The sequence below is a fragment of the Littorina saxatilis genome, linkage group LG9 (genome assembly GCF_037325665.1).
Source record: "Littorina saxatilis isolate snail1 linkage group LG9, US_GU_Lsax_2.0, whole genome shotgun sequence".
Lineage (NCBI taxonomy): Eukaryota > Metazoa > Mollusca > Gastropoda > Littorinimorpha > Littorinidae > Littorina > Littorina saxatilis.
In genome coordinates, this window is record NC_090253.1 from 37,141,804 (window position 1) to 37,162,162 (window position 20,359).

At 39.9% G+C, this 20,359-nt stretch overlaps 1 protein-coding gene across 1 annotated transcript; it reads right to left on the bottom strand.

Annotated features, from left to right (window-relative positions):
- Nucleotides 1–207: 207 nt before the first annotated feature.
- On the bottom strand, nt 208–19,738 carry LOC138975946 (derlin-2-like). Its single transcript, XM_070348721.1, has 7 exons — nt 19,574–19,738; nt 18,888–19,032; nt 16,176–16,241; nt 11,320–11,487; nt 10,791–10,986; nt 10,128–10,218; nt 208–2,401 (listed from the first exon to the last, which is right to left on the bottom strand). The coding sequence occupies exons 1-7, from the start codon at nt 19,639–19,641 to the stop codon at nt 2,272–2,274; spliced, it is 864 nt and encodes a 287-aa protein (XP_070204822.1). The 5' UTR covers nt 19,642–19,738; the 3' UTR covers nt 208–2,271.
- Between the last annotated feature and the right edge of the window lie 621 nt (nt 19,739–20,359).

The window sequence follows — 20,359 nt, forward strand, 5'->3', positions numbered from 1 at the left end:
GCAAGTACAGCTGGGGTCGAGTTTGAAAGAGATGAACAAATTAAAGATCATGTGTGTTTAATGAGTTAAATGTTTTAAAGTTGTTTACTTAGAACAGTTCTGTAGCATTTATACCCAATTAGCTTTGTTCTCACAGTAAAAAGAAAAAGCACCACTTTTTTTTTGTTAAACTGTGTGTGTGTGTGTGTGCACAAAGACAAAACAAACTTTCTTACCCTGCAATTATTTTATTGTTACCTTCGAATTTTTTAAGTGCACAAAAATAAGACATTAAATCCATGTACAAATAATTCCTTATCACTCAGCTTCTCTTTTTTTGTGCACACATGCAAAAGCGCAATCAAAAAGAAGAACACATGCAGACTGTTCAGCTGATAGAGGAGGTTGATGTTTGCAGCTAATTATGTCTGTTTTGGTGATGATATCTGGACCATACCTTACATGCAAGGATATATTATTTACCTCAAATTATTTGGCGAAGTCGACTTTGCACAAAGCTGAATGGCACTGAATTTTTCAGTTAAAAAGACTTTGCAAGGTCTGCACGAAGTCGACTTCGGACTCGATTATAGATATAAACACCTTTTTCTGTAAAAATCATTGAACAATGCAACACTACAAGCAATCTCATTCATACTGTTTCGCATAGCTGATCTCTCTCTGTAGGCAGAGTGAAAGGCATGATCATACATGTGCATCTCATTCAATGAAAACAAAAATCACCGCAATAGATACATTCCAGAAATATTTTGAGTTTGTATGGGTTGTGAAAGAGTTGTATGTCTTGGAAACATTTCACAGCCCACACAAACTACACAGTTATCAATCCAAACATCATCCATTCAGATGTCACCAGTATTTTGATACATGTACTTGAAACAAATTCAAAATGGAACCATAACCAAGTGAGGCAGAGTGCTACTGACAAGATTGAATAATAAAGGAAAGTCATGCACTCTAAATAGAGACAACAGTATGTGCGACTTGTGCACAACCAGTCTCATCAAAAAGATGAGTGTCACTTGCTCGTTTCAATTCCTATTCTCTCCGGCGCTTGGAGACTTAGAATTTAGAGCACTAATCCTTCCCTTCACTATAAGATCTTTAAAATAGAACAACATTAAGCTCGCCATTTCATGCATTCATGGTCATGACTGTACAGTTTAATATCTCTTTCTTTCATAACAAGAAGAGCAAACGCTCGATCGAGTCACTTTCGCAGTTCTGAATATTATATGAGGCATCAGATGGACAGGAAGAAATTGCTATTCACAACACAATGAGTCACGTTCACATAAAATTTGAGCCCGGTCACTTTTATAGTTTCCGAGAAAAGCCCAACGTTAAGTTGTGTGTTGCCGAACAGAAAAGGCTAGTTATCTCCCTTGTTTTTCTGATAACGTTCGTAAAAGGCTACAGATGTAAATACTTTGATGTAAAAAATAATCCTACAAAGTTTCAATCACATCCGATGAACTTTGTCAAAGATATAAAATGTCTAATTTTTCCTTTGACGCTGACCTGTGACCTTGAAAAAGGTCAAAGGTCAACGAAACCATCGTTAAAGTGTAGAGGTCATTGGAGGTCACGACTAAACAAAATATGAGCCCGATCGCTTTGATAGTTTCCGAGAAAAGTCCAACGTTAAGGTGGTGTCTACGGACGGACGGCCGGCCGGACAGACTAACACTGACCGATTACATAGAGTCACATTTTCTCAAGTGACTCAAAAATAACTGTTACTATAGCGTGTCACTTGTGCCCAAACACATGTCCACACACTCACTCTCTCTGAGTCAAACACACACACACACACACACTCACATCACAAAACCATTACCCACTGTACAAATATTGAAATAACTGTACACTTTTATGAACACCAAGTAGCACGCACAGCATTTAAGGATTTCACCCACACAGCAGTTCTTGTCTTGCTTTTATCAGAACAAGATCCACAGAGAACAGAGACTCCACACTCCCTAGTATAATTTCTTTACGATTTTTTTTCTCATACTTTATCCCAGCCACTGTGGTTTGAAAAATAAATGGGCTGTGTCTGTCATGCTTGGCAATTTCCAAATTTAGCCCCACGTGGGTTTCTTGAACATACTGAATGAATCTGAAAATGTTCACTCTTCTTTCAACATAAGACATCACCTCCATGGAGCTATATCTGGAGTATATGCCTCATTCTCCAGTTGTGTAGTTCTGTCATCACAAGCATATTATGTAAGCATATTCAGGGAGAGTAACTTGGAGAGCAGGGGGTCACTGCTGGTCTGGCTCAGGGTTATCTTCCCCTACCTGTTGACCTTGACCCCAATCAAATCCACCAGGTCGATCCTCTGGCAGGGGGTTGTAGTTTGGATCTTCGTGATGGCTGTCGAACATGTATTTTCTGTGGTGGATAAGAGAGAGAAAATTAATCACATGGGAAAGCAATTTTGCGACAGGATGTTTTAGAACAGATAGCATGGATTACTTTTCACTGAAGCTTATGTGTAATGTGCATTTCTCACTTCCCTTGCCATATGAAGACATTTTCTTCAAGTGACAAAAGTTGAAAAATGGAAAAATGTACGTGATGATTAAAGGCACAGTAAGCCTCCCGTAAACCATCACAGATACTGTCAGGCTTTTACACACAGTACAAACACCCTTCCATCTGAACGCTCACCGAACGGGAACATCCTGGCTGCTTTCCGTTGAGAGTGAGAAATGTTCAAAAAATTTATTTTCGTGGACCGTCTAGTCTGATCTACAATCGGGCGCCTCGTTTTGGCGCTAGAAGTAGAACTTTTAAAATCTAACTTTTACAAGAAGAGCAAACGCTCGATCGAGTCACTTTCGCAGTTCTGAATATTATATGAGGCATCAGATGGACAGGAAGAAATTGCTATTCACAACACAATACAGATGTAAATAATTTGATGTAAAGAATAATCCTATAAAGTTTGAATCAAATCCGATGAATAGTTTCAGAGATATGATATTTCAATTTTTTTCCTTCAAGACATACCTGTGACCTTGAAAAAGGTCAAAGGTCACCAAAGCAGACGTCAAAGTGTAGAGGTCACTGGGAGTCACGTGCACATAAAATTTGAGCCCGGTCACTTTTATAGTTTCCGAGAAAAGCCCAACGTTAAGTTGTGTGTTGCCGAACAGAAAAGGCTAGTTATCTCCCTTGTTTTTCTGATAACGTTCGTAAAAGGCTACAGATGTAAATACTTTGATGTAAAGAATAATCCTACAAAGTTTCAATCACATCCGATGAACTTTGTCAAAGATATAAAATGTCTAATTTTTCCTTTGACGCTGACCTGTGACCTTGAAAAAGGTCAAAGGTCAACGAAACCATCGTTAAAGTGTAGAGGTCATTGGAGGTCACGACTAAACAAAATATGAGCCGGATCGCTTTGATAGTTTCCGAGAAAAGTCCAACGTTAAGGTGGTGTCTACGGACGGCCGGACGGCCGGCCGGACAGACTAACACTAACCGATTACATAGAGTCACTTTTTCTCAAGTGACTCAAAAATCTAAATAATAAATTGACAGCTTGTAACACAAACATTCTTAAATCATTATAGATTTCTTTTTTTATCAAGACAAGATCAGTACAATTCAAAGTTTTGAAAGTTTAACAAGAAGGGCAAAGCCCATACGACTCACATGCTTGACCTTGACCTTTACATGACCTTGACCTTCAGCTAAACCTAGCAATGACATCATACACTAAGAACTGCTTTACACATTTTTCCTACTAAAATACATGTGACCTTGACCCAAGGTCAAGGTCATCCAAGGTCATGCAACACAAAGCTGTTAATTCAAGACATAGGAAGTACAATGGTGCTTATTGGCTCTTTCTACCATGAGATATGGTCACTTTTAGTGGTTCACTACCTTATTTTGGTCACATTTCATAAGGGTCAAAGTGACCTTGACCTTGATCATATGTGACCAAATGTGTCTCATGATGAAAGCATAACATGTGCCCCACATAATTTTTAAGTTTGAAACAGTTATCTTCCATATTTCAGGGTCAAGGTCACTTCAAAATATGTATACAATCCAACTTTGAAGAGCTCCTGTGACCTTGACCTTGAAGCAAGGTAAACCAAACTGGTATCAAAAGATGGGGCTTACTTTGCCCTATATATCATATATAGGTGAGGTATTAAATCTCAAAAACTTCAGAGAAAATGGGAAAAATGTGAAAAATAGCTGTTTTTTAGACAACATTTATGGCCCCTGCGACCTTGACCTTGAAGCAAGGTCAAGATGCTATGTATGTTTTTTGGGGCCTTGTCATCATACACCATCTTGCCAAATTTGGTACTGATAGACTGAATAGTGTCCAAGAAATATCCAACGTTAAAGTTTTCCGGACGGCCGGACGGACGGCCGGACGGACGGACGACTCGGGTGAGTACATAGACTCACTTTTGCTTCGCATGTGAGTCAAAAAGGACAACCCAGAAGCAGGGTCACGAAAGGTCGTGTCTCAAAGCGGAAGATTTTTCTGCATAGCGCTCGCTTTCTTTAAAGCCAGCCGCCGCCGACAAGTTTGTGTGACTCGCAGCCGTTTGTTGCGTTTTAGAATCAGAGGTACACAATAACGTGCTATTGCAGATACAGCCAGTCGCATTGATATCACAAACTGACGACTGAATTGTGAAAAAAAAGGAAAGTGGATCACACGGGTTCACGATGGCTCAGGGGTTAAATAAAACCACGAAATAGCAATTCAAACGAACTGTTTCATTTAATGCTATTAAATGCTATTGCAAGTGTGTTCTATAAGGTTAGAACTGCTTTTTTCATCGGAAGATTTAACTTGTTTTGTAAACCATTTGAGACATACTGGGGCTTTGAAGCTGGAGAACACTTTTGAAAATATGTTGGATATAGAACGCTTTGTGTGTCGTAACAGGTAATGCACGCATTAGCCTTATCCATATGCCAATAATGAAATAAACATTAGGAAATGGCAGAAGTTTACAAATATCGATATTTTCTATCATTGCAACTAAAAACAATCGTTAGAACTTGCATTTACGACATGTCGTGCGTGAGAACGTGTCAGTAAAACAAGCACTTAATGTTGGCTGACTGAATGACCCCTACTTCAAGCTAAAACAGACGACAGGTAATGGAAAGCAGTCTGCGGATACTCAAAACAAACGGCTGATGAAAAAGTGTGTTAATTCCTGCTCTGGATAAAAGACATCGAACTTATGACGACGTGGCAGCATTCACGTGAAGAGACTTTTTTTCTCAGATTATCACTTAGACTACATTTTATTGCTCAGGTCAATGCACGTACTTGGGGCAGATCTGAATTTCACACTGGAAGATGACAAAGGGGTCTTCTGAGTTGAGAACCACATGTTCTTTGCCGACATGAATCACGATGGGACAAGATGCAGATTGTGTTGAAGAGATGTTTGCAAATGATCGCATCTACATTTATTTGCTCAGATCAATGCATGTAGATGGGGTAGATCTGAATTTCAGACTGGAAGACAACAAATCAGTCTTCTGAATTGAGAACCACATGTTCTTTGCTGACAGAAATCACTATGGGACAAGATTGTGTTGAGGGGGTGAATGCTGACTGACTTGATCGTGATGATAACCGGTTTTTTTTAACGTTCGTGGTGACAAGGCGCCAGAATCGCACAAAGATCAACCTCTCGAAGAAAACAAGTGTGTCGCTGAATATCGGAAATGTGAAAGTACTGCTACTCCTGTCTGATCAGATCTCCCCGTTAGATCTACAGGCTACATTATCAGGTAACTTACCAAACCGGAGTGTGTGTGCTAGTGTGTATGTGTGTGTGTGTGTGTGCGCGCGTGCATGTGTCACTGTGTGTGTCACTCTGTGTGTGTGTGTGTGTGTGTGTGTGTGTGTGTGTGTGTGTGTGTGTGTTTGAGAGGGGGGTAGCGAGTAAAGGAGTTATAGTGTGTAAAGATGTAAACAGCTTGTCAGGGGAAACAATTAACTTAGCGATGTACATGTAGTTTTAAGTTTCTTCCCCCTTTTGGATAGTTTTGGTTAGGGATTGGTCATCAGACTGGGAGAGAGCTTGGGGGTGAAAGGTTGTATTAATAATGGACAGGGAGTGTGCGATTGTTTATTTTCAATATTTAATTAATTAGTATTTGGAGGCATACGCCGGGATTACCACCATCAACGCTCCCATTTGGGCTTTTCTTCGTAAGCTTACTGTGCCTGCTGTGACATTCACGAGGATTATTGTGATTCTTGGACAATCGTGTGCCCGAGACTTGTGCGAAGACGAACGTCGGAACGGTATACGTGCTAGTGTGCACGCGCAGAGTGTGAACCGAGAGTGAGTGTGTCATTGGGTAGAAGTTTTGTTTGATTGATTTATTTATGATTTAATTTGCTTTTTGGTTCAGTAATAAAATCTGTGTACGTTATACTTTGTATTTTGTGGTGTGATTCGCACGAGTGCGAGACCCCCTTCCCCGAAAGCCTCTGTGAATGGAATTGTATACTTGAGTGAGTAATGTGAGTTACGTGTAGATGAAAATGTGAAAGATATTTTGGACCAGGACACACAGTAAACACCAACACAACAGCTAAGTTTCAGCCCAACAAAGTAATTCCATGACACAGCTAATGGTTGTTCTTGTTATTTCTCTACTAAAAAAATGTGAGTTCTAGCATTTCTTTTTCTCAGCAACCCTGAGCTTACATAAACAAATAATAGTTTAAAACTGTCATGTCGCTTTTTCTTACCTTTCTTATTATGTAGAATAAATGCATTTTTTTCTGTCATGATGGGTAGGGGGTAGGGGTAGGGGTAGTACAAGCATTAAAGTTCAAGATTTTGCGAGTTCAGTGGAGTATTTTGTTTGTCTGACGGTAAAAAAGGATACCTCGACTTGAATGTTCCAAAGTTTTAGCACATACTTACCACTTCAACGCTTTAAACGTTGTGTTCATTTGTGTTTCATGCTTAAAAATGACTTTGAAAAATGGGTACAAAAGTCTTTTTTCTCAATTTACCAGGACAGTTTATATGTTTTATGCTCTATTCCGATCCTCTATCAATCTTTTTCATGTGAAGATAAACACGATTCCATTTATTTACATTTGCACAGTATAATTTTATAAACTGAGTGAATAGTTATTTTGCGTAAGAGCGACATCATATTCAAGTTGTATTTATTTAAATTATTATCTACTGAATCAGCAAAATGACCCTTTAATTTTCATTTTGTTCTCTCTACAAACCAGAACTTACATCAAAATAATATTTGACAAGTGACATGTCGCTTTTACTTACTTGTCTCATTGGTAGAATAAATTCACTATTTTCTCTCATAATGGGTAGGGAGGTAGGGTTAGTTAAATCATTACAGTTCAAGATTTTGCGTATGACGGTGCCTATCTTTTTCCATCGGTAAGAAGGATACTTCAACTTGAACTTACCTAAGTTTCAGCGCATCCTGACCACTTTAACACTTTGTATTATATGTTTATTTGTGTTTCATGATTGAAAATGACTTTCAAAATTGATACACAAGAGTTTTTTTCTCATATTACCAGGGCAGTAACTATGTTTCATACTTTATTTTGTTCCAATATTAGTCTTCTTGATTTTTGAACAATTAATTGTTAATTTGTTTACAAAATCACAGTAAAATGTAAACAATTTCTTCAGTAGTAATTGCATAAAAAAAGTCTGATATATCATATTCATATTATCTTAAAATGGGTGCGTTAAATCCTAGTCTGTTTGTTTTAAATGGACAAATCAATCCTTAGACTGACAGAAAAGATGTATTTAAACAAATTCTAGTTACTTTGACTTGTTTTTTCTAATTGGAAGAGAATATGCACTCTTTTTTGTCAAAATGGGTAGGGGGTGGGGGTAGTAAAAGCATGCCAGTTCAAGATTTTGCGCGACTAGAGGTGTATTTCTTTTGACTGTGGTGAAGAGGGATAACTCAACTTGGTATCAAACACAATTTCTGAACACTGTAACCACTCTAACACTTTCAATTAATGTTTGTCTGTGTTTCATGCTTCTAAGTAAGCTTCAAAAATGGGTACAAAAGCATTTTTTTCTGAATTCACCAGTAAAATCACTATATTTTATGTTTTATTTTGCTTCCCTATTTCTCTTCTTTAGTTCCTGATCATCTGATTATCTTACTTTTCTAATTGGAGGAGAATATGCACTATTTTCTGTCAAAATGGGTAGGGGGTGGGGGTTGTAAAAGCATCACAGTTCAAGATTTTGCGCGACAAGAGGTGTATTTCTTTTCACTGTGGTGAAGAGGGATAACTCAACTTGGTATCAAACACAATTTCTGAACACTGTAACCACTCTTACTCTTTTAATTTATGTTTGTCTGTCTTCCAAGCTTCAAATTTTGCTTCAAAAATGGGTAAACAAATTTGTTTTCTCTGAATTCAACATTAAAATTACTATGTTGAATGTTCAATTTTGCTTCCCTATTTCTCTTCTTCAGTATCTGATCATCTGACTACCTTACTTTTTTAATTGAAAGAGAATATGCACTCTTTTCTGGCAAAATGGGTAGGGGTAGTAAAAGCATCACAGTTTAAGATTTTGCGCAACAAGAGGTGCATTTCTTTTAACAGTGGTAAAGAGGGATAACTCAACTTGGTATCTAAAACTATTTCTGAACACTGTAATCACTTTAACACTTTTAATTTATGTTTGTCTGTTCCAAGCTTCAAATTAAGCTTCAAAAATGGGTAAAAAAAAGGTTTTCTGTGAATTCACAAGTTAAATGACTATGTTGGATGTTCTATTTTGCTTCCCTCTTTCTCTTCTTAAGCTTTTGATCATCTGACTACCCTGCTTTTCTATTTGGTAGATAATATGCACTCTTTTATGAACAAGAAGAGCAAACGCTCGATCGAGTCACTTTCGCAGTTCTGAATATTATATGAGGCATCAGATGGACAGGAAGAAATTGCTATTCACAACACAATGAGTCACGTTCACATAAAATTTGAGCCCGGTCACTTTTATAGTTTCCGAGAAAAGCCCAACGTTAAGTTGTGTGTTGCCGAACAGAAAAGGCTAGTTATCTCCCTTGTTTTTCTGATAACGTTCGTAAAAGGCTACAGATGTAAATACTTTGATGTAAAGAATAATCCTACAAAGTTTCAATCACATCCGATGAACTTTGTCAAAGATATAAAATGTCTAATTTTTCCTTTGACGCTGACCTGTGACCTTGAAAAAGGTCAAAGGTCAACGAAACCATCGTTAAAGTGTAGAGGTCATTGGAGGTCACGACTAAACAAAATATGAGCCCGATCGCTTTGATAGTTTCCGAGAAAAGTCCAACGTTAAGGTGGTGTCTACGGACGGACGGCCGGATGGCCGGCCGGACAGACTAACACTGACCGATTACATAGAGTCACTTTTTCTCAAGTGACTCAAAAATGGGTAGGGGGTGGGGGTAGTAAAAGCATCACAGTTCAAGATTTTGCGCGTTAAGGTGTATTTCTTTTAAAATTGGTAAAGAGGGATAACTCAACTTGGTATCTAACACTATTTCTGAACACTGTACTCCCTTTAACACTTTTAATCAATGTTTGTTGGTGTTCCATGGTTCAAATTGAGCTTCAAAATGGATACAAAAGGATTTTTTTCCGAATTTACAAGTAAAATCACTATGCTTAATGTTCTATTTTGCTTCCCTATTTCTCTTCTTCAGTTTGTGATCATCTGATTGTTATTTTGATTACATTTTCCCAATACAATATTACAATTCATTCAGTAGTGTTTGCGTGAAAAAATCTGATACCTTTGCTTAAACTTCAGTCGTTATCTTAAAATTTTGCGCGTTAAGCCCTTTATATTTTGTATTTTCCTGATAAAGCAAACATTGAACTAACAGAAAAAGTAACTTTTAAACCTACCTAATCACTTTGAAATTGGGCCTCCATAGTATACTCCAGCCTTAAGTGATGTGAAAATTAAACGCTATCAAAATTGCACCTAGCAATTTTGTTTCTATGACCAACCACACACACAAACCCTCTGTAAAACAGGCCTGTATTATTACGCATACATTAGCACTAATTTAGAAGTTTAATACTCACAAAAATCCTGGTGTTTTGAGCAATCTGAATCCTCCTGGCTGCTGGGGAAAGACATCCTCAAAGAAGTAGTATATGTGTCCAATAGCAATACCTGCCCACACAAAATTCACTCTTGAACACAAACAGGAAAGAATGGAGGTAATGACATGAACAACTTTTGATGCATGAAACCATACATTAAGTTTAACTGTATAAGCAACCTATGCACACTGAGAACCACACAGTCTACTTTGTCTAATACATGTACCTATCCCTCATCAGACATTAATGCCACTTTAAATCCCCTCCCCTCTCTGGATTCTCTGATATTCACACGGCTGTGTGTGAGACACATGGATGGAAAACAAATCTGAATAAAATAACATCCATTTTCAGAATTACCTTGGAATATATATATGTGAAGCCATTTATACCAAAAGAGTTGCAAAATGTTATGTCTTAATTCTTTGAGTATGTGACTTTTTCTGATTTGATGCATTGGTCTGAACTCTGGCCTGTCAACTGTCCAATAGTTTTGACAAGTGGAAGGTCTTGTGACCATCATTTTCCCCACCAAGCTAACAAAGCAAAGACATTTGGACCTATAATACATATTTTCCTCTGAGGCTGGGTGCCAAAACTAAAAATGTCTCTGTCTCTACACTCCTCTACCTCTGTACTCACCCATAAGGTCGACAATGATGGAGTTGCCTAGCAACAAGGAGAAACCCAGTAGCACCCAAGGCAGGTAAGGAGCCTGGAAATTCATGAGGCCAAAAAAGTTCATGCGGACGTAGGGGTTGCGTCGACTCCACACGTAGACCAGCATGATGGTGAAGGCACTACCCAGGAACACCAGGTTGACAAACAATGCCAACAGCTGGAGAAAAAGAGTTAAGGATTCTGCGGCTTGTTGAAAATGAAATCTGTTCAATCAATTTGTCAGCTTTAAACTACAGTTCAACCCCCATTTTAAGACTGCAGCCACTAGATTGCCAATTTTAAAGTCTTAGGTATGACCCGGCCGGGGTTCAAACCCACGACCTCCCGATCACGGGGCGGACGCCTTACCACTAGGCCAACCGTGCCGGTACGTGGAAGTCACAAATCACAAATGTAGAACAAGACAAAGAAGTACATGCTCACACACACACATTATACACAAAGTACTGTGAACTCCTACCCCACCCAATCTTGGCCTTTCAAAGGATACAATCATGAGGAAGCCTCCAAAGATGAACATGAAGAAAAAGTCAGCCGTTCTGCCACGGAACGATCCCTCTTCCAACATGCGACAGTAGCGGTAAGCAAAAATCATGTTGAACAGGAAGTTGAATCCTATTGGTCCAAAGTATAAGAAGTTGGTTACCAAGCGCCATACCTGTAAAATAGTACACGCATAGCAACATTTCTCATTTTACTGCCAAAACTAGTACACTGAATCCTGAGCCTATTGTGTTTAAAGCGGTTCCCTCTTTTAGTGTATTCGTAGTGCAATGTATCACATGATGACTTCAATTAGTATTAGACAGTCAAGTCATAGGAGACGTTATTAAGTTTTCCGAAAAAAAGTAAATGTGCTGCATGTTGGTTTCATTCAAATGAGCCTAGTATACATGACTGTGATATAACATAGCTAGAAAATGGATTACTGATAAGTAAATTCTGTTACGTAGGTAGGTTTGTTGAAAACTATCTACTAAAAATAATCATATCCTTTCATGCAGAGAGCAGTATATATTGCCTCGAATCAAAACCATACATGTAGTATATATTCTTCTCTAAAGTGCCTCGCACTACAAATAATGCTATGGTTGGCTAGAAGCAGAAAGATGTTAAACTTAAAGTCTCTAAAAAACAACAGGAGGGGTGAACTTATGGAATGCTTAATGAATGGCAATTAGTGCAAACATTCACAGCAGTATTCTCCCTCGTGTTTTTGCCGAGAGATTTGACTGCATGAATGTTTCAATATCGCACTTTCTTTCTTTTTGTATTTTCTTACTTGCAACGGAAAACTTAGCTGGCTAACGCCAAGGATATGAAAATAGACCGTGGGCTCAGAAAAAAAGAACAAACACAAACCAGATGAACAGAGTCTCAGAAGGGACACCTGAATCCCCCAAGCACGTGTCGATAAAACAACTGGGCTTTGTAATTCTCAATTTTGGAATTGTAAGTAGGCCTATCTGTTTCAGATATTTACAGATCCACACATTGAATGTTTAACGACGGCGCAGTGGCGTGGTGGTAAGACGTCGGCCTCCTAATCGGGAGGTCGTGAGTTTGAATCCCGGTTGCTGCCGCCTGGTGGGTTAAGAGTGGAGATTTTTCCAATCTCCCAGGTCAACTTATGTGCAGACCTGCCGGTGACTTAACCCCCTTCGTGTGTACACACAAGCACAAGACCAAGTGCGCACGGAAAAGATCCTGTAATCCATGTCGGAGTTCAGTGGGTTATGGAAACACGAAAATACCCAGCATGCCTACTCAACGAAAGCACTTAAGCAGAGTGAAGCTGACTATGCTCTCAGAGTATAGTGTGGGGAACCCAAATGGGCAAACGAGCTTACACGTAACCAGAAAATTCTGGAACGCTGAAGAAGAATGTTTAACTCCCCTTCTTTGGCAAATGCAAAAATAAGATGTAGCAGCTATTAAAGAACTGCTAATCTGACAAGATTCTGTGTTGCAACAACGCCTTTTGGCAAAATGAATTAGTTAAATAAATTCACTCAAGGTATTACCGTTCTAATAAGTTATGAACATACAGTAACTTGAGTAAGGCACTGTATATACTCGGAGGCAAAAGAAACGCAAATAAAGGATGCGTTAATTAAACCTTTATAGACTTGAAATAAAAAGAAAATAATGATACTAGCATGTTCTGCACCTGTTGTTTTAGCGGTCTTATCTTGTCAGAACCGTGTTTGCCATTATCTGGGTCACACATGAGGTCTTGTTGACGGGGATCCCAAACCGTCATGGGGACCACTTTCAGCACATGCACAATGTGGAAAAGCAGCTTTTCGTGTTCAGAGTGTTCAGGCAAGCTGTACCATACACACAAAACTGTTACAACATTCATTTCTGCGACACAGGCGCGATGCCGAGACTATCACCAGATCAGCGCCAACAGGCGATCGGGAGACTTGATGCCAGACAATCAGTTCAGCAAGTTGCTAGGGCATTTGGAGTAAATGTCACCACGGTTTATCGCCTGCAGCAACGTTTTCATGCCAATAACAGTCCCGGAGACTTACCAGGACGTGGCAGACCCCGGGTAACAACAGCCCGACAAGATCGCCATCTTGTCCATCAACACCAGCGAGATGCATTCGAAACTGCCGCCAACACAGCCCGTAACACATTTGGGGTGCATGGACAACCCGTCAGTGCCAGAACTCTACGCCGACACCTTGGTGGGCAGAACCTGGTAAATCGGCGTCCTGCTCGACGTCCCGTCTTGACAGCTCAGCATCGCCTGGATCGTCTAGCCTGGGCCCAGCAGCATGCCCACTGGCGCCATCGGGACTGGCGGAGGGTTCTTTTTTCGGACGAGAAGCGCTTTTGCCTGGAACCTGGCGATGGGCGTGTCCGGATCTGGCGAAGACCTGGACAGCGGTTTGCTAACAATAACATCCTGCAGCATGATCGATGGGGAGGTGCCAGCGTCATGATATGGAGCGCCATTGGTGTCAATTAGCGAGTGGGACCTGTCGTCTTTCAGAACGTCGGCCAAGGTCGTGGGAATGGTGTCAATGCAGACCGCTACATCAATCAAGTCCTGCGTCCGTATGTGGTTCCATTTGTCCAGAGGTACCAGAACTGCCTGTTCCAGCAAGACAATGCCCGTCCCCATACTGCACGTGCTACCCAGGACAGGTTGCGTCACAACAGCGTGAACATTCTGCCTCATTCTGCTCGATCTTCGGATCTCAACCCAATCGAACACTTTTGGGACATCATGCAAAGAAGGATTAATGCCCTTGCCCGGAGACCCTGCCCAGCAGCAGAACTGCGTGCTGCCGTGACCCAGGTGTGGGCTCAGGTCCCTCAGCAGCAAATTAATCACCTCGTCCTCTCCATGTACCGGAGGTGCGCCACAGTCATCAACGCCCAGGGAGGAGCAACACGCTTTTGACTTTCAACAGCAGGGGCGAGTTTTGGCGTTCGCCCGCTCGCCCCCGGCGACTTCAAATCGCGTCGGGCGGGTTCGAAATTACTCTAAATATCGCCCGCCTGGCGAGTTCAAATTTCGCTGAAGCACAAAGTTGTTAGGCAACGTAGTCAATCCGAACGGCCCGCGAACAAATATCTCTGCGGGCGGGCGATCTCAAAATCTGTCACTTCTCTACTGCCCACTCATCCCCCCCCCCTTCCCCCACTTTCAGAAGGACTCAGGACTACCACCAATCAAGGCCAGACACATTGGCTAGACAGCTACCCCCCTCCGCCTCACTTGACCGTGTCATCACCCCTCCAGTGCCACGAGCCGCTGGCGATTGCATCAGCAGTCAAAATAGTTAAACCCCCCTTGTCCCCCCCTCTTTGCGCTATTCACTTCACCCCCTCTCTTATATCTTATCCTGCGCTCACCAAACCTTCAGAGACTTTCACATGTTGTAAAACAGTTTCCTCTCAGATAAAAACTCGGTCATTGACCCGAGTAAGAAGGTCAGTGTCTCGACAGGCAGCTGTGTTCAGGTTGCAAGTACCGGTCATTGACCCAGGTCTCAAGGCCAACCAGCTTTTACAATGCATCTGCCTTTGATCTGACCCCCATCCAGAGCAAACATATTCCCCCTAGCCCTCTGTATTTTTCCTTTGATGTGCCTGCTATGTACCGTGATCCAGTTTCTGGGAAATGTATAATTATGTCAATGACTGCAGGGATACTCATTGAGACCATTTTCCAAAATATGTTAACACCAGCTTTGCTGACCAACTTAGTACAAGTAGTGACAGTACTACTGCTGTCAATTATTTCTCTTCAACTAAGGAAGTAAGAAAAACCAACCCGATCCACTATATGTGATAAAGAAGAAAAGACAGACCTTCAACAATAGGACAAGGGATGCAACTCTGCTGAATCAAAAGCATAAAGATCACCTGTGAACAATTCTAGGATCAGGAAATCTGAACATCTGTTTGTTTTCATTAGGAAATAGAAATGAAATATAAATAATGCTTTTGATTATTTATGACTTAAGCTGTGGTAAATTTGGCTGGTATGCAACTTTTATACTTCTGCTTGATCTAACAGTAATATTAATAACACAGACATAAAGACAAAGAAACAAAACAAGAAAGCAACTTAGAATTTTTTTTTTTGTAGTCAGCTTTTTATACTTGGTTTTACACAACAAAAAACATAATTTAAATTTTTTTAAAAAATGCTGATTTACTCTTTTGTAGTGTGTGTTTATGTGGTAAGTAGAGTTCCATAGTAAATTACTTTGTAAATTGTGTGGTAGGGGGTACATAAAGGGGGTAACTTTTAGTGAGGTTTAGTGTGTGATTGTGTGACAGGGTGTGAATGTGGTTTTGATTTCTTGTTTCTTTGTGGCGGCTTTTATTTTAAATTCTTTATAAAAACAAGGTTAATTATCATTATATTAAAACATAGCACTTTAGTCATCAAGTTTTGTGTGTGTTTGTGGTAGTTATTAGTAGTGCAAATCCACATGTATGCATTATAAGTATGAATGTACGTCTTTTGTGTATGTGGTTAGCACGCGACGAGCCGCTGGGGCGGTTGTAAGAAATCCCGGCAGGTTGGGGGCCGGTTGGGATTTTGGGGGGCCGGTTCAATTTTTGACTTACCGGCCCCCCTGGCCGGTAGCAAAAAAAAGTTAAGGTACACCCCTGCAACAGTCTTCAAACAGTGTTCAGTGGAACATGGCACGTCATGCTCTCATCCCAATACACTTTTCCGTATGGTTTTTGTATCGGTCAATTCGTTTCCTTGTTATTGTTAACCCGAAATAATTAATTCGACATTAAAATTCATGGGTAAGCCATCTTCACTGCAGCATTTGCGTTTCTTTTGCCTCTGAGTTTACATACCTGGTATTGTCGAAATATCAGGTCTGGATTGAAATAGATCTGAAATGGTGTGATGATATCCAGTTGCTGAAACAAAGACAGAATGCATTTCTCTATAAAATGTTCAGAATCATCAACAGCAATTTATAAGAATGTCACTAAATAACATTTGACAAACATGTCCTCAGTTGTTTTCTTTTTAAACTGAACTATTAGTTAACACCTTCCAGCTGCCATAAGAGAACTCATTTGCAGTGTCAGTATAGAGTCAATCTGTGAATAAACCAGAAAGATTCTTTAGCTAAATGGTTTTGTAATATATATATCTCAACTAAACTGGTGGTGACTTCAGACCCTCTCTTTGGGTGAGCGCTCATGTGCTCTACGTGTGTGTTTGTGTGCGTGTGAGTGAATAAGTAAGTAAGTAAGTAAGTAAGTATAAGTAAGTATAAGTAAGTAAGTGAGCGAGTGAGTGACTGCATGTTTTCGTGATCCAGCTAACACTTGAAATCCAAAGGATACTTTATAGTATTAAACACCACATCCCTGATTCACTCACACATGTATACAAACACTGAAACAGTGACACTAAAAATCGCACTTATTCTATTTCATGGCATAGAATGCAGAGTTTGTGTTTGTGTGTGATGTTAAAGATACTCAGTACACCTAAGGCGCCATTTTGTAAAGTTTTCTGACGATTTGGACCTTAAAAAGTTCAATGGTTATTCGCTGTACAGTGGTACCTCTCTTTACGACCCCTCTCTTTTACGGGTCCCTCAATAATACGACCGACTTTTCTCTGACGGATTTTTTCTCCTTCTTTGTCTTAGTATTTCTCACCTCCGTATTACGTCCCCCTCTGTGATACGACATACGACCGTCCATACGTGGACTTATAACGACTTTTCCCAAAATTATCATGGGTTTGGTTTACTCTAATTATATCTCCAGTCGAGTCAGTGCGCGATACGGACGCTCAAAACTTGCGGAAATCCTTTCCGTGTACAACATCACTTCGGCACACAAACAGCTGAAGCCACGGGTTTTCGTTTCTTTTTTAACCAAAATCCTTGCTGGCTATCGTATGACTGATTTGTAACTGGTAATGTTATCGACATCATCAACGATGTGCATGCTTTGGGACCGCATACTTTTGTTCGACCTCAGTGTGTTTTATATTACAAACTTGATCGATCAACTCTTGAATATAGTTACGGGGCAAGCAAACTTTGTGTGGGTAATTAATTGAATAGAAAACGGGTTACCATACTTTGTGGGCGGCATCAATCAAAACGCCCATGTCATTCAATCCGGATCAGTGACGGCCCGGACATGAACATAAACCAACTCCTCCATATTACGACCCCTCCATATAACGACCGAATTTTGGTAACATTTTCAAAGTCGTTATATAGAGGTACCATTGTACTATAATTATTTATAATCACCTGAAATGATCTGCTCAAAACTGCTCCGAAACTTTGCCAAATAATTAAATGAATTTTAATCAGCGAGCGGTTTGCTTTACCCATCTCTCCTGTGTCAGGATCGAGTCCGGACTTCCGTCTGTCATAATATTTATTTAGTCCTCATTGATACCCATTCGCCAAAGCAGATTAAGATCGTTGGATTGAGGAAGTCAAACCTAGTCTAGCTTACGCATGCAAATTCCATGCCTTACAGGGTTAAAACGCTTCGCATAACAGAAACAAATACACTGTTCGTTGGAAAATATCACGGTCTAAAATCAAACACAGCATTCAGATTTGAAAAACAGAAAGCTCAAACACTACTATAATTCTAAGACCTTCTTCTTGTGTGTTGTCATCTATTCAACTCCCCAAACGAACTCTGCATGTAGCTCTCAGCTCAATTTCTAATCTGTATCTCTAGGAATAGCACATGAAATACTCAGGGTCGCAAGGTAGGACGAAAATTATGACGCAAAAAGATGCATGTCACATTGAGAATTACAGTCTGGGGTAATCTTGAACTTTTGTGTGTTAAATTCATAGCTCATAACTCAGAGGCATTTAAGCCTCCAAATTTGTAGAACCTGCACTTGTAATCATAACAAATAATTTTAGATCCCTTGGAAGTCACGGAATGAACTCCGATGAACTGTACGAATGCATTTCGTTTACATGCATCAAAGAAGGAATTATCCGTGTCAGCGGACAGGGAAGGCAACTCTTTCATGTAATGTCCCTTGGTTGACAACGTATGCCATTTTCATCGATTAAACAACCAAATTTATTAATTATGCTAAGGTTTGGAGCTCAATCTGTCAATTAATTTAACGACAAATGTTCTTTGGCTTGATTACAGGGACTTGATATACTCCTATCAAAAATAAGTAAAGAATGCCACTGGATTCTGAGCTATGAATTTAACACACTAAAAACACAGGCGTTTTAAATTTGAGTAATTCAGCCTTCAAACGTTTATTTTTATTTAACTTTTAGGTCACATAATTACAACCCCTAACCTGAACTGTATAGCTCTTGGGGCGATGAGAGACAGTTTTCTTGTTGGACATGATCACTTTAAGATTATGGTTTTAGACTTAGCGTGACGTGTTCTTTAACAAGCAATTTGCGGTGGAACAGTTGATGTGTCGATGTTCTGAGGCAAATGCGTCGTCTGCTACATAAATAAAACACACTCTATGCTACTCGGAAATGCACTGATTTCATATTTGAATGAGAAAGAGAGGAGACATGAACCCACCACGGCAATTGTTGTTAAAACACAGGCAGTCGTGTAAGCCCGTGTCACGGGGGGCATCTGCACGAACTCTTGCTGAAACGTTTGCGCTGCCATGTTGAAAGATGTTATAAAGTACGCATGCGTACACGTCAGCGTTTGGTGCTTCCTGTAGAAAAATGAAAGTTCCTCGTGAAAATTTGTCAACCTAAAAGTTTTTGTTCTTATTATTTTTGACATAAAGTAAAGTGACGTTGTCAATAAAACGCACATGAAACGTCGTTGATTTGATAAATCACTTGTATGGTTGTAAGCTTATGGATAATTTAAGGTGCACCAGGCAAAAGAAAACGCAAAACTGCTGTTGCTGTGTAGGAGCGGTCTGACTAAATACTGCGCGACCTTGCGCGACTTCAAACTAAAGCATTTACATGTACTATTTTTGATGTTCTAGTATTTTCACAGTATTTTCTCACGTTATACCAAGTTTTAAGCCATTGAAATGAAAAATAAGGGAGTTGTGCATTCTGATAATCATCGGTCCACGCTATCGCTCATCATAGTGTCTCTCTGACAGGATGGATACTGAATTGCTACGCCGAGTACAGGGAAAGAAAGTGGCTAAAAGCCGAAATCTATCAAAACAAGAATACAGAGTTATCTCCCATATGCTTTTCGCTAATGTTTCTGATAAAAGTCGAAAGACGAACGGGATTGTAGAATGGCCGACTTCGACAGTGATCTCCGTTCTGTTCTTCACATTTATGATAAAGGACATCGTTCTGAGGTCAAAGCAAGTCGAAATGTTGAGACTGCTGTGGGAAGGAGACCATGATATTGTTGCATCACTCCCAACCGGTTACGGAAAAAGTTTCGTCCGCTCCGGCCGTAGCCATTTTGTTATGATCCCGTGACAAAGTTGATTATCACGTGACACTTTCGCCATATTCAGAGTTGTTTTCACTGTAAACACATCCGCGAAAGATAGCTCGCTTGAAAATGTCTTACATAACAATTCCTTTGTATTTAAAAAATTACACAACACCATGAACAATCATTATCGACGATCGCGAATCTGCTTATATCAATAACACATTACGAAAAGCTCTAAATAAATAAATCGATTTCCTCTCCAGACTGAAAACAAAGGGATAAATATAAATGAGGCCCGAAGGGAAGTAACTCATTTTACCAGCGTTCAGGATGGGAGTTGTGATGCATTTTCGAAGAGCTGGCGATCGAGAGTGAACGCACCGGATTCCTGTCATATCCGACCGTATGTCCGACTTGTTTTTAGAACACACGGGACCTCAAACTAAAGCATTTACATGTAATATTTTTTGTGGATCTAGTATCTTCACAGTGTTTTCTCACATTGTACCAAGTTTTAAACCATAGAAAAGAACATAAATGGAGTTATGATGCAATTTCGAAGAGCTGGTGAGCCAAAGTGAGAAGCACCGGATTCAGTCTGTCAAATCCGACCACTGATGTCC